Source organism: Apteryx rowi, unplaced genomic scaffold, assembly GCF_003343035.1.
Source record: "Apteryx rowi isolate R43461 unplaced genomic scaffold, aptRow1 scaffold_320, whole genome shotgun sequence".
Lineage (NCBI taxonomy): Eukaryota > Metazoa > Chordata > Aves > Apterygiformes > Apterygidae > Apteryx > Apteryx rowi.
The window spans coordinates 1,020,264-1,032,297 of record NW_020449642.1 but is presented as its reverse complement, the minus strand read 5'-3'; the positions used below and the strand labels follow the sequence as shown (position 1 = coordinate 1,032,297).

General features: G+C 55.6%; 2 protein-coding genes across 3 annotated transcripts in view; one reads left to right on the top strand and one right to left on the bottom strand.

Annotated features, from left to right (window-relative positions):
• LRRC20 (leucine rich repeat containing 20) overlaps positions 1–211 on the bottom strand; it is a 10,332-nt gene extending 10,121 nt beyond the window's left edge. The window contains exon 1 of the mRNA XM_026071067.1: positions 153–211. The gene's annotated coding sequence lies outside the window, so the exon portion shown is untranslated. The remainder of the gene's footprint in view (positions 1–152) is intronic.
• EIF4EBP2 (eukaryotic translation initiation factor 4E binding protein 2) lies at positions 62–11,092 on the top strand. 2 transcript variants are annotated; one of them, XR_003254396.1, is made up of 4 exons: positions 62–206; positions 3,372–3,548; positions 3,942–4,225; positions 10,402–11,092. XR_003254396.1 is itself a non-coding variant. In XM_026071068.1 (3 exons), exons 1-3 carry the CDS (start codon positions 62–64, stop codon positions 3,971–3,973), a joined length of 354 nt encoding a protein of 117 aa, XP_025926853.1. In that variant the 3' UTR covers positions 3,974–11,092. The 2 variants fall into 2 exon arrangements, 1 of the variants encoding a protein (XP_025926853.1); XM_026071068.1 differs by having other exon boundaries at positions 3,942–11,092.
• The last annotated feature ends 942 nt before the right edge of the window (positions 11,093–12,034 follow it).

The window sequence follows — 12,034 nt, the reverse complement described above, 5'->3', positions numbered from 1 at the left end:
GGAGGCGCGGCGGCGCGTCCCGCCTCCCGGCCTGCCTCGGCGGGGACAAAGGCGCGGGGCCATGGCGTCCGCCGGCGGCCACCAGCCGAGCCAGAGCCGCGCCATCCCGCCGCGCACCCGCACCGTGGCCATCAGCGACGCGGCGCAGCTACCTCACGACTACTGCACCACGCCCGGCGGCACCCTCTTCTCCACCACGCCCGGAGGTGAGCCCCGGCCCCCCGGCCAGGCCTCCCCTCCCCCCCCCCGTGTGAATTGGGGAGGGACACCCGAAATGGCGGCTCCGCGGCGGCGGGGCGGGGGGGGGGGCGGCTCACGCCTCCTTCCCCCGGGATGTGCCAGGCCTCCAGCCCGAGCGGGCCGCAAACTTCCCCGGCGCGCGGGAGGAAAAAAAAAATAATAATAAAAAATAAATAAAATAAAAGAATAAAAAAGGAGGGGGGGGAAATCCCTGGGAAACCCAGGGTTGGAGGGGGTGGACGGCGCCTCGGGGGCGGCCGCCGTGCCGAGCGGCCTCCTCTGGGCGGTTGGGCTCCCGAGGCGGCCGAGGACGCCGTCGCCGGAGAGCGGCCGCTTCCCCGCGCGCTCTCCTGGGATCGCGCTCTCCTGGGATCGCCCGCGTCGCCCGGCGGCCCTGGCCGCGGCAGGTGCACGGGCCGAGTCTGGCGGCGTTGGACGTCGTCGCTGGAGGTCACCGCCGCTGGAGACCACCGCCGGCACCGCTTGCCGCTTCCGGCCATGGCTCGTGGGGAGCTATGCCAAGCGTTGGGAAGTGCGGCTCCGCCGGCGATTCGCACCTCGCAGGAGGTGCCTCGGCCTCCCGAGGGCCAGCGGTGCCATGGCGGGCCCCGCGCCAGTGCCACCTCCCTTGAGGAGGGGTGCCCGTGCCCCCCAACCTCCCTTGTCCCATCTGCCGCACAATGGCAATTACTATTTCTTGTCTCTCCCTCCCCTGAGGCTGCTAGTTGGGGCTGGGGCAGACGCTTCCCGGCCGGCCATGCCGTGGGTTTCTGCTCCTGGCTGGCCATGGCTTGGGTTTCTGCTCCCAGCCAGCCATGCCTTGGGTTTCTGCTCCTTGCAGGAGTTGTCCCGCAGCGATTGCTGAGCCCGGAGACAGGGATTTTCCTCCCCTGTTCAAGGAGGTGAGCTTGCAGAGTCCCTCTGGGTCCAAGTCCTAAAACTGTTTAGGGACTGTAACCTAGTTCTACCTGGCGCTTTGCTGATGCAACGTGGCGTTAACTCTCCTGCGATGAGCAGGAATACGTGCACACGCAACCAGAGGGGATTTCCTGGGAGTACTGAAAAGAGAGGTTGGGATCCTCTCTAATGTCTGTTGACTTGACGTTTCTCTAATCGTCAGGCCTGGTGTTTTATTTGCAAGTGGGACATGAATGGTGCTTTACAGGAGACAAAGTATCTGGCTGCTGAGCAGCCGCCCATGGGCGAGATGTTTGACCTGAACAATAAAACAGGATAAAACTGCGTGGCTGTGGCCAGCACAGTCTGTTTCTGAAGCCCGCCTGAGATGTGAAATATGTGGAGCCTACTGCCTAGAAAAACACCGTGTAGCACACAAACATACCGCTCAGATCTGCTTTAAACTAGCAGCGTGAGGCTTGCGTTTGTGCACAAACCTTTTTTAGAAGGAAAGAGCTTGTGTGCATGCATATGTGTATATGTATGTACATGTACATGTACATATATGTATGCATATAATAATTAACCAGGACATTACTTTTGCTAGTGCTTTATATTTCTAAACATAAGACTTTGCCCCAAGAGCTTGTATCGCTTGCGTATGTCATTAAAACCACAAGATTTCCCAAGGAGGGCACATCTGCTAATAGCGTGCGGGTGGTGCTGATTTGTTGGGAAAGCTCTGACTTGCTGCACTGGGTTTCAAGTGGTACTTGTCATTTTTAAATTCCTTTGCGCGTTTCACCTTTGGGTCTCTGTTGCAATGTGGTTAATGGTCGGAGGAGAGGCTGAAAAACAGCCTTGTGTTTATGCTTGTAACTGGTCTCTGCGAGTCCTCTAAGTCACCTACTTAGTGTGCTGTCAAAAATCAGGCTTGCTGGGCAATCGCGTGGAATAGCTTCTGCTTTGCAACGGGGCGTGAGAGTGCAGGTTTCTCCGCGTCCTGGTTCTCTGGGAGCTACTGATGGAGGTCGAAAGTGTGACACACAGACAATGTTTTTTTTCTGACCACAGCTGCACACCCCGCTAAGAATAGCTTCCTGCAATTCTTATCTTGGAATGAAAACCATTGCATTTTACTCCTTAGTCCTGATAAAGTTGTTTTCGCTGGAGAGCGAGTTCCACCTCCCTCTGTCAGCATCTCCAGGACATAAAATGTAAACATCTGGGGCTCTTAACAGCTCGAGTGTGGCCCTGCTGTTGGCCATAGAAACTCCCCTGAGCCAGAAGCCTGCCTGGATGGTTCCCGGTAGTGAATATTTTGTGTTTGTGGTAGAAAGCAGAGGGAAACCTCCTTGGTTGTCCGTATATGTGATGGTCGCTCCCCTGCTGAGGCCTCTGTGTCCCATCCGGGGCAGTAGCGAAGGAGTGCGTCAAATGGTGGATGCTGCTTCCTCTTTCTAGTCTGGACAGGAATACCCCGGGTTGTGACTAGCCAGGTGGAGCTGCACCCGCTCTGGTCCTGGTCCTGGTCCTGGTCCTGGTTGTATCTCCGGCCGTCGGTGCTCCAAGCTGCGTTGTCGGGTGCATCTCCCGAATCTCCGAGCCGAGGATCCAACTGGGATCCTCTGCCCCTCCATAGCCTGTCTGCTGCCAGCGCAGGTTTTGCTGCTTAAGCTTCATATTCGCGAGTCCCTTCACGGGCTTTCCACTGCTGCCTGGAGTTTGCTCGGACGCTTGCAGGACCGTGGCCGGGAGAAGCGCCCGAAACAAGGCCCGGGGGCACCCTGTCGCTGGTCCTCAGCTGCGGCCCGGCGTGTTTTCCCAGCGTTACCTTATCAGCTGCCACCGCGGTGCCCAGATATGAGCAGGTGCAATAGCCCTAGCACGCACTGTGTGCCGATACATTGACCCGTTCGCTCCCTCTTCTCCCTCCCAAAGTATCCCTGGGCTTGAGCAGAGGTCCTTCGTGAGGAAACTTGTCCTCTCCTATGGGCAAGTGCAAGGTTTTGGCATGCAGGGCTGCCGGTTGACTCCTTTCGCAAACACGAAAGCTTGGGGTAGATCCAAGAGGCTGTGAAGTACCTTTAAACGAACATTTCCTCGGGGACATGGGGAGGTTCGCAGTACGGTGAGCTCCGTAGCGCTTGTGACACGGGGGAAGGCTGAGCGCCCCAGGAGAGGGCGGGCAGGATGTGTCCTGACGTGCCGGTCCTCCTCTCGCCCGCGCCTAGGTACCCGGATCATCTACGACCGAAAGTTCCTGCTAGACCGCCGCAACTCCCCCATGGCCCAGACGCCGCCGTGCCATCTCCCGAATATTCCCGGTGTCACCAGCCCCGGCTCCGCAGTCGAGGAGCCCAAAGTGGAGGTTAACAATCTGAACAATCATGACGGGAAGCCTTCGATGGGTAAGAGAGCAGCGCTCCTGTTGACCCCGGGGACGGCTTTACTGAGTCTGGCCGCCGTTGGGGATAGCCGCGGGCTGAGACGGACGTGCCGCTTCCCTCCCTTGCGGGGACTTTTCTTCTCGGTTTGTCATTCGGTAACTGCTTGAAGTTGCAGGAGACTCGTCTGTTTTTTAAGTCATTTCGTGGGAATGCAGCGGTGTAAAGCTGGCTCCCTGAGTCTGGTAAATAAAACAGCACCTCGTGCTGCTCTGGCCTGCAGGGATTTCGCTGGCTTTTAGCCTTTCTGACCGTTAGGTCCGGTGGGGTGCCTTGGACTTCTGGGGGCCTTTCCTTAGCGTTTCCCCCCTTCCGTACGTCTCTCCTGTCCTCTAACACCTTGCTCCCTTTTGCCAGGGGACGATGCGCAGTTCGAGATGGATATCTGACCAGCCCGTGGAGAGGCAGCAACTCCTGACACCTGTGCACACCTGATTCGGCTAGCAGGATCCGTACCCGGAAGGTGAAAGAAGCAGCAGCGGCAACAGCCTCCGTCAGCGTCCCCTCCTCACCCTTCCAGGTGCCAAAGGCTCAGAAGACTAGCTCCTCGGCCCCTTCCCCTTCCTCTTCCTCTCTCTTTTAAACCCTTGCCAGGATATACCGAGCTGAGGAACACGTCTCTGGCTTCTCGCACTTTAAAGGTGATCTGCGAAAGCACGCGCAGGCGAGAATACAGCTTCCCAATATCTTGCCCCCCAGCCCCAATCCAAACCTCAGTCACCAGGAGCGGCAGGGCGCAGGCGATCTCCGGCTGGCGGATACGGCGTTACCCCTCGTCCTCCACCCGCCCGCCGCCTGATCGCGGCTCGCCGATGGCCCAGCCAGCGCGTGCTTGCAACACGGCGTCTCTAACGCTTTTGGTCACTTGTGTTTTTAAAACTTGCTCAGAGGAGTGGAGGCAGGGCTGGTTTCTGCTCCGTCTGAGCCCCTTTGCCTCCGCAGCCAGAGCGCTCTTCGGTATGCGGGGGTCTGGTGTTTCTCTCTGTGCTCTTTTTCTGAAGAAGAATTGCATTAATGTGTGTCAGTCCTGCATTTTACCCGGTTCTTCCCTTCCCGACTTCTTTTTGAATAGCCTTTCTTAGCGCGTTCAGAGCCTCCGTTTACTGTTCTGCTGCTTCTTCCTCTGCCCTCCTTCCCCTTTCCCCTCCCGAAGGAACATTGCCCCAAAACTCCCGTTGGCAAAAGCTTTGCATTTTTGTTTCACGCGCGTTCTGCTTGGCAAAGCCCTCGGCTCCGAGCCGAAGGGGAGCAGACGCAGGAGGGCTCGGTATTCTCCTCACTGGCTCTCCTTGGCGGCTTCCCCCTTTTGGCCCGTTTTTCTCCCGATTTCTCTGGCCAGCCATGTTGCAAACACTGAAGGTACTTCAGAAACAGCTTGTTCCTGATGCCTCTGAGCTCTCTTACACCAGTAGCCATCCTGTCCTCGCCCCGTCCCCTTTCCAAAACTTGTTTTAAGGAATATGCATGGAATGTCCCCGGGCACGTGCCCCCGGGCAGCTGCGGCCCTGCTCCTTCGGGCCTCCCTCGCCTCTGGTCCCCTGCGGCTGCTGGCCCCCTTCCCTTTCCCGGGGTGCCTCGCGGCCGGGCTGCCTCGTGAAACCAAGCCGCCGCTTGCTCCGGGCTCTTCTGGTTCCCGCTCAGGTGCTGCCCTGCTGCCAAAGGGGTTACCGGCACCCCCTGGGTTTTGGCTGGGCGCTGTGTGTGTTAAGTGCGGTGCGTTGGGTCGAGTAAAACCTTTCCGGCCTGGCCCTTAGGTGCTCCCAGGGAGCCGAGTTAGCCGCCGGTGGCGTCGGGCAACGTACCTGGCCCTTAAACCAGGGGACCGAGTTCCCGACCCACCAGTCGGGAATCACGGCAGCTTAGCCATATGTTGTAAAAAGCCCTTGTTTTTATTCTTGGTACTGAAAAGGGGCACTTTACTGGTCACTTCTCTTTTGGGCTGGGGTGAATGTCTCCTGAAAAGTGCTCTCCCTATTGCTTTCTTTTTTTTTTTTTTTAAATTCCCCCCCTTCAAAATGTGAATAATACAGGAGCAAAATCCCTTTGTGATGTTTGCTGTCTCAGGAATCGGCTTGGTCTGCAGCGCGCGTGGGAGATGCAGGGTCTCCTAAAAGCCTGATGATCAGTGAAGTAACTAAAACCACGTTTCCCTGCTCTGTGCTCGCTCTCTGGCGTTACTTGCCTGTGTTTCGTGCAAAGGCCACTACAGGCGGCTGGCTTGTCGAGAGCTCCCGGTTCCGAAGTCCCGGTGCCATGAGCCCGGCGCCAGAGCGCAGGTGGAGGCTTCTCCGTTCTGCCTCATGTGTCATCACCAGCAGTTTCCGGATCCCAGTGGCCGCTGGGCCGATGAGGCAGAACGGGCGGCAGCTTCGCTCTGCGGCTCTGCCGCGAGGAGAGCCTGGAGCCCGTCCCTGAGCGGAGGCGACCCGAGCCGGGAGGTGCACGGCGGCCGCCCGGCCCTAGGCGCCAGCGGGCTTTTGGTTACTTTTCTCATCATGGGGCTCTGCCTTGCTTGTCAGAGGGGTAACTTTTCAAAGTGTTGCACGGGGGGTCAGAAGTTTGGCTCTTGTCGCAGGAATGGCGCAATCGAGACACTGGCGTACTTGTGCAAATACATTCGGCAGGGTGCAGTGCGGCAAGGGCTTCCATTAATCCACCGCGGGCCGTCGTCAGGACGGCTTCTCCTGGAGCGGCAACTTTTTAAGTACTGAAGGCAAGAAACAAAAACCCAGGGAGAATATGGTCTTGTGGGTCAGGTTGGGGTGAGCGTGTCCATCCAGGCTCTGCCGTAGATGTTGTGTGACCTTAGGCAAGTCTCTTCATCTCTCCGTTTTGGTCCCCACCTGGAAAAGCGGGGTGGTAGCACCTCCCTACCTCACAGGGGTGTTGTGAGGACAGGTTAATCATGAGACGCTGTGATACTGCGTGGTCGCGAACACCCTAGCTGTGCCTGAACATAGCCGTCCTTGAAAGCGCGGATGGACAGTGGTCTTGTCGCAGAAGCGCCAGCGTGGGCAGGGACAGGTCTGCACTCTCCCGTATTCGTTTCCCGCCCTGCGCCTTCCCCGGACAGGCAGAGGCACTGCGGGAAAAACGGCGACGCTGTCAGATCACTGCCCCGGCGGCTTTGCCAGCCTTGGCAGCGCGGCAGGGATACGATCTTGTCTGTGCTGCTCAGTCTAGTGCCTGGCGTCTTTAAGTCCCTGGGAGATGCTCTTTTTCTCTCTACGTGTGAATTTTGAGTTTAGAGTTTGACTAAGACGTGTGCGTTTGTGCCTGCTGCTGCTGGCCGCAGCCGCTGTGATCGGGATGCCGCAACACCCGCGGAGCGGGTGGGAGCTGGCACTGGCTTGCGCTCCGGTGTCACCCTGGGCAGCCGCAGTTGGAGTGCCGGGCTTTGCCGTTTGATCCTGGCAGCGTCTTTTTTGCCTTCAGAAACGTTTTACTTCCTGTTACTACCAAGCTGGAAGACCGAAGCCAGTCTTTCCCCTTGAGGGTGACTCGTCTGCCGCTTCCTCCGGGCTTAGCCTAAGCTGTGAAAACGGGGTGATTGTTTCCATCCGGTTCGGCACTACCAGCACGGCTACAACGGCAAGGGGAAACCGCTGTCCTGGCACTGTGCATTCAGGAGGAAGGGCAGGCCATAAAAATGTTGACAAACTTTCTTAAAAAAGAAAAGAAAAGAAAAAAAGCCTAAACTCCAGTGTTTTTAAACCCTTGTGTCCCAAATCTTGCAGGCTAGGTCTTTCCCTGCATGACGGCAGCCTCGAGGCGTGCTTCGAGCAGTAACCTTAACGCGGTTTACATGGTGATGGGACGATTCTCCTTCCCGTCTAGAGACCCCGAAGTGGTACAGAGCCCTCGCAGCTGCTTGGAAACCGCCTCTGGGCAGAGGAGCAGAGGGCTGGGCAGACTTCGGCTGCCGTCTTGGCTCTGGGAGCTGGTGCAGCCTGGAGCCCCATGGCCAACTCTTGCTTGTGCGCTGGGACCAACTCTAGAGCTGGCGAGCACAAAGACCACGTGAGGCCATCTTCTTCTTTCCTTGTGTGCTCGTACCAACCTGCTGCGTTGTGATGAAACCCCCAGGGCTCTGGGGAGCTGGAGAGGGCTGTCAGGGAGGGAGTCTGGTTTGCAGCTGTGTCCGTAAGTCAGCGCTGGCCTCCCGTTCCTGCTCTTGTCCGACTCCGGGTGAGAGTGAGCTGTTTGCACATAGGTGTCTAGTGCCATTTCAGGTGTTGTAGGCTGCCCTCCCTCTCTCTGGCTGCCACTCCAGGCACGTGGGGTCGTCCGTTGGTCATGCATCATTTCTCCTGGTCCTGTGTCATTTCGGCCAGTCGTGTGTAGCTTCCTTGGCTGCTCTGTGGTTCTCCCAATGTGCTAGATGCCTACAGGCGGCCAGACCTGCCTGGCGGTGTCAGTGGTCTGACGTGCCAGATCGACCGCACACCTGATCTGGTTTCCAAACTTGCAGAAGGTTCTTACTAGCCTATTTTGAACTATGAGCTCACCAAAGACAGCCTAGTGGTGGCTTGCTCTGACTTGCAAGCTAACTGGCTGCTAGCTAGTTCCCAGGGTACTGGAGGAGTTTGCACAGCCTAGTCTCATCTTCTCTGAAAAGAAACAGGCAGTAGATACTCAGGAGAGGAGTAGTCAGGTGCCAGGTGTCACACAACCTTGTTCTGTGCTGGCTTCTTGCCCCTCTCTGGCTGTCAGCCTCTTTCTTCTGACAGATTAAAATAAGCGTGTCCAACCTCTTCAAGCTCTTCCATTGCATCCTTCCCCCCTCCAATATACCTGTAGCCACAAAAGATGACTTGCGAGGGGATTCGAGGAGGTGTTGGTGGTGGTCTTGTGTGCTCTTCCCATTTGCCCTTTCTGCAAAAATGCTTCTCGGCATTTACACCAAGCTGAGAGCCAGCTTGGCCCTTCAGACATTTCAGGTTCATAAGGGAGTTTTTCCATTCAGAGATTTGATTTTTGCTCTTCTGGGTGAGGGCTATGGCCTGGAGAAGGCTTTAATACTGTGATTTCTTTGAAAGAACTAAATGCAGCAGCGACATGGAGAGCTAAGATGCAGGGGCTTTTTCACAGGAGGAAGCTCAGCATAAATACACAGTGTCACTCCTGTGCTTCGCCTCCCCCATATCTCTTCCCAGGGAGAGCTTCAAAAGGGATCTTGACCTCCGAATGGAAAAGCTCTCTTGCATCCCTCTCTGAGGATACGAGCTGGCCACTTGGCCAGGCTAAGGGCTACCAGACAGCTGCAATAAGCTGTTGGACTTGTCACAACTGTCTAAGGTCTTCCAAAGCCCTCTGAAGGAACTGCTTTCTTTTTCAAGCTTTGGCTGCACATACAGCGTGCCTTTGGCAGCTCAAACATGTCTTGAACCGCTCTGTTCTCTGATCTAATTAGTCTGTGGATGCAGCATTTCTCCCCTGGGCTTTCAAATCTGTCTTGCTAAATCTGCCTCAGAGGGCAGGATGAAATCATTTTCTAATTACGCCCTTTGCTCTGCTTCCTCTCTTCCCACCCTGTTAGGGATCAGTTCTTACATCTCTTCTTTCCTCATTAAGATCTTGTGTTTTTTTCCTGAGCATCTTGTGCGAGTTACACCAGCGCCGGGCAGCTCTTTGGGATCTCGCAGCACTTGGTGACCAGCACCGTGTGCTGGGGAAGATGCCGCTTAGAAACTGGGTGTCTTGGGAAGGCCAGGGGAGCTGGTGCAGCATGTACCTGCGACCTCCTCCTGCTTGTCTTCTCAGCCGGTTTAGTCATTCGCCCGGCTCCGTGGCCTGTCTAGGAAACTGCTGAATGACACAGAGCCGGTCGGCTTCGCCAGCCGGTCACCGAGATGGGCCAAAACCTGGCCATCTAAGCGATGCATCTAAGCTGCATCTTCGGGGAGATGCCGTATCGCCTGAAATACCCAAATTTCATCTTCCGCCTAGATTTCAGCTAGCAGCTCCCACTCGAGCGCCTGCTCCCCCTTCCTCCCTCGGAAGGGTGGCCAGGGTCCCGGGGTGGCCGCTGCCGCTGTCTCCTGCCTCGCCGGGAGACGGCTCTTCTCCTCCGCGACGCCCCGTGCCTGCGCCCTGGCCGCGGGAGACGCTTCCCGCTGGCGAGGTGATGGCGCTGGCCTCGCCTGCCCGCTCTGCGCTCGTCACCTCCGAGTTGTGCTTTGTGTTCTCCGAGACAGTGTTAAAATCCTCCAGTCCAGTTGCGTGGTGGATTCATTCGGCATCAAAGATGCAGGGTTTGTGCACTTTTTTATTTTTGGTAATTTATTTCTCTAGGTGTGTTTGGTTCAGATTGGTGCAGTGTCTAGTTTTAAGCTACCATCTTCGATCTAATTTTCCACGTAGAGGCAAGAGTTAAAGGAGTCCAACTCTTTCAGGAGGTTTCCGTCACTCGTTTTGGTGGGGAGAAACCAAAACCGAGGAAACCTGAAGTCTCGCAGTAGCATGCCTCTCAAACATCCTTTCCTTTGGACTGAATCTCATGCCGCCTGGATTTGGCGTGAGCTTGCTTTGCCAGATCCTGAAATCGAGATGATTAGAGAGAAATGCTTTGTACCCAGATTCCACCCGACTTGAAGCTTCTGGTCCCTTTACCACCGTTCCTCTGATTTAAAATCCCACGTGTAGTAGCTGGCAGGTTGCGATGTGTACTTTTAGCCATTAACTGGGAGATGGCCATCTTAGGCGCACGAGTGAATGAGTGCAAGTAGAAATATGTATATGTGTGTGGGGTGGATGTTTATAACACACACAAATATATATATTATATATAAATAAATATATTTTCCTTAAAACGAAGATCCTAGGAAGTCTATTACATCCTTGGATTGAGGGAGCAGCAGGGCAGCGGGAGAAAACGTACTGATCTGAGCATGAAAGGAGATTGCTCATACATGGACCATCTACTTTGGCGGAGTGACTCGTTTGGCAAAATCTGCTCTCAAAGCCAAAAATCTGAGGATAATTAACTTACGGGCAGGAGCCAGAAGAAACACACAGCTGGAGAGAGCTTTAATCATTGGATTGCACAAGGAGTAGAAACGCAACGGCCTTGCCGGCGCGGGGGGCGAGCGCGGGAGCGTCCCGGCGAGGCGGCGTCCCAGTGCCTTCCTCCGCCGCCGCCGGGAGGGAAGCGGCCGTGCCGCCGCGGAGCAGCCCTCGCCCGGCCCCACAGCCGCCCGCAGCGGGCAATACCACGGACGGGACCATTCGAGCGTCCTCGACCTTTTTAGTTCAACTCGCCGGTTTAAAAGAAGCAAAACCACTTTTTTTTTTTTTTTCCCCCTGAACGCCCCCTTCCCAACCTCCTTTTGTCTCGGTTTCCTGGCCCATCGGCTTTCTACGAGTTTTCTTTTTAAACGGGATTCTGGCTGAAAAGCAAGGAGTGCCTGACATGTCTTTGGGCAGCTTCTCTGCTGTTCAGGTTTTTTTACTGTCTTTCGAAACAGGTGTTTGGGAGGAAAAAAGCTCTCACCAGTGGTTGCTGTTACAGTGAGATCAATAAAGATCTTGATTCTATTAAACTGTGGTGCTTGAGTTTTCTTAATAGCAAGCTTTGGATGGGCAAGAATGACTCCTCAGAGCTCCTTAAGTTTTTCTGGATAGACAAGTCCAAATGCAAGGTTCAGGGCAGTTTGCAAGCCAGGATTTGCTCTGCAAATTTCCCTGAATTCCCTCCTGGATCGCCCTTTCTAGTGAAGGGAGACAGTGTGACCTGATTGCATTTGTCATCTGGTGATTAACTAACTAGATACTTGTGGAATTAATCGTTCAGTCTGATGGGGGGAAGGATGCTGTTGCGCCAGCAGAGTAACGCACCAGCCTGGCAAGCGAGACGGCGTTTGCTCGCCCATCGGCGGGCTGAAAAGGAGCTGTACCAACTCTTCCTCTCCCGCCTTGGCACTGAAATACCTGCAAGCGGATGCGCTTCGCCGTGTTCCCTGATGTCGCTAGCGGAGGCCGAGAAACGCAGCTCCGGCATGGGCATTCCTGCGGGCTGACGGGACGGGGCGCCGGCCCCGCTTGCCCGAGCGGCAAGGGAGTCACCGCGCGCTAAAAACGTCCCCCCCCTCCCGGGGGTCAGCGAAGAGCAGAGCTCGAGCCCTGCCAGTTCAAGCCCTAGCTCAGCGCGCAGTAATTTTCCGGTAGAGGCGAGCCCTAAAAAGCCCTAGTGTTTTCGTGAGATAGGTAATTTGCTTTCCAAAAAATTTTTTTTTTTGAAATTCTTTAGGTGAGTCGCTCTCCAAATTTCCAGTTTGGAAAAATATATCGTAGGCCAAGGGCTGTAAATCACAAGTGAGCCCTAGTATCGCTGCGTACGAAACTCAGCGTTGCAAAGAGCGTGCGACAGTAAAAGAAAATCAGTAAGCCAGAACTAAGGGATAAAGGTGACTTGATTTCAGTTTCTCACTTACATAAAAGTCTCCGTGGCA

What these genes read in the sequence shown, in the direction of transcription:
- EIF4EBP2 (XM_026071068.1), top strand. Translation starts at nt 62, where the DNA reads ATGGCGTCCGCCGGCGGCCACCAGCCGAGCCAGAGCCGCGCCATCCCG. An exon ending in CTTCTCCACCACGCCCGGAG is followed by an intron (nt 207 to 3,371) that starts GTGAGCCCCGGC and finishes GCCCGCGCCTAG; the next exon opens with GTACCCGGATCATCTACGAC. An exon ending in TGACGGGAAGCCTTCGATGG is followed by an intron (nt 3,549 to 3,941) that starts GTAAGAGAGCAG and finishes CCCTTTTGCCAG; the next exon opens with GGGACGATGCGCAGTTCGAG.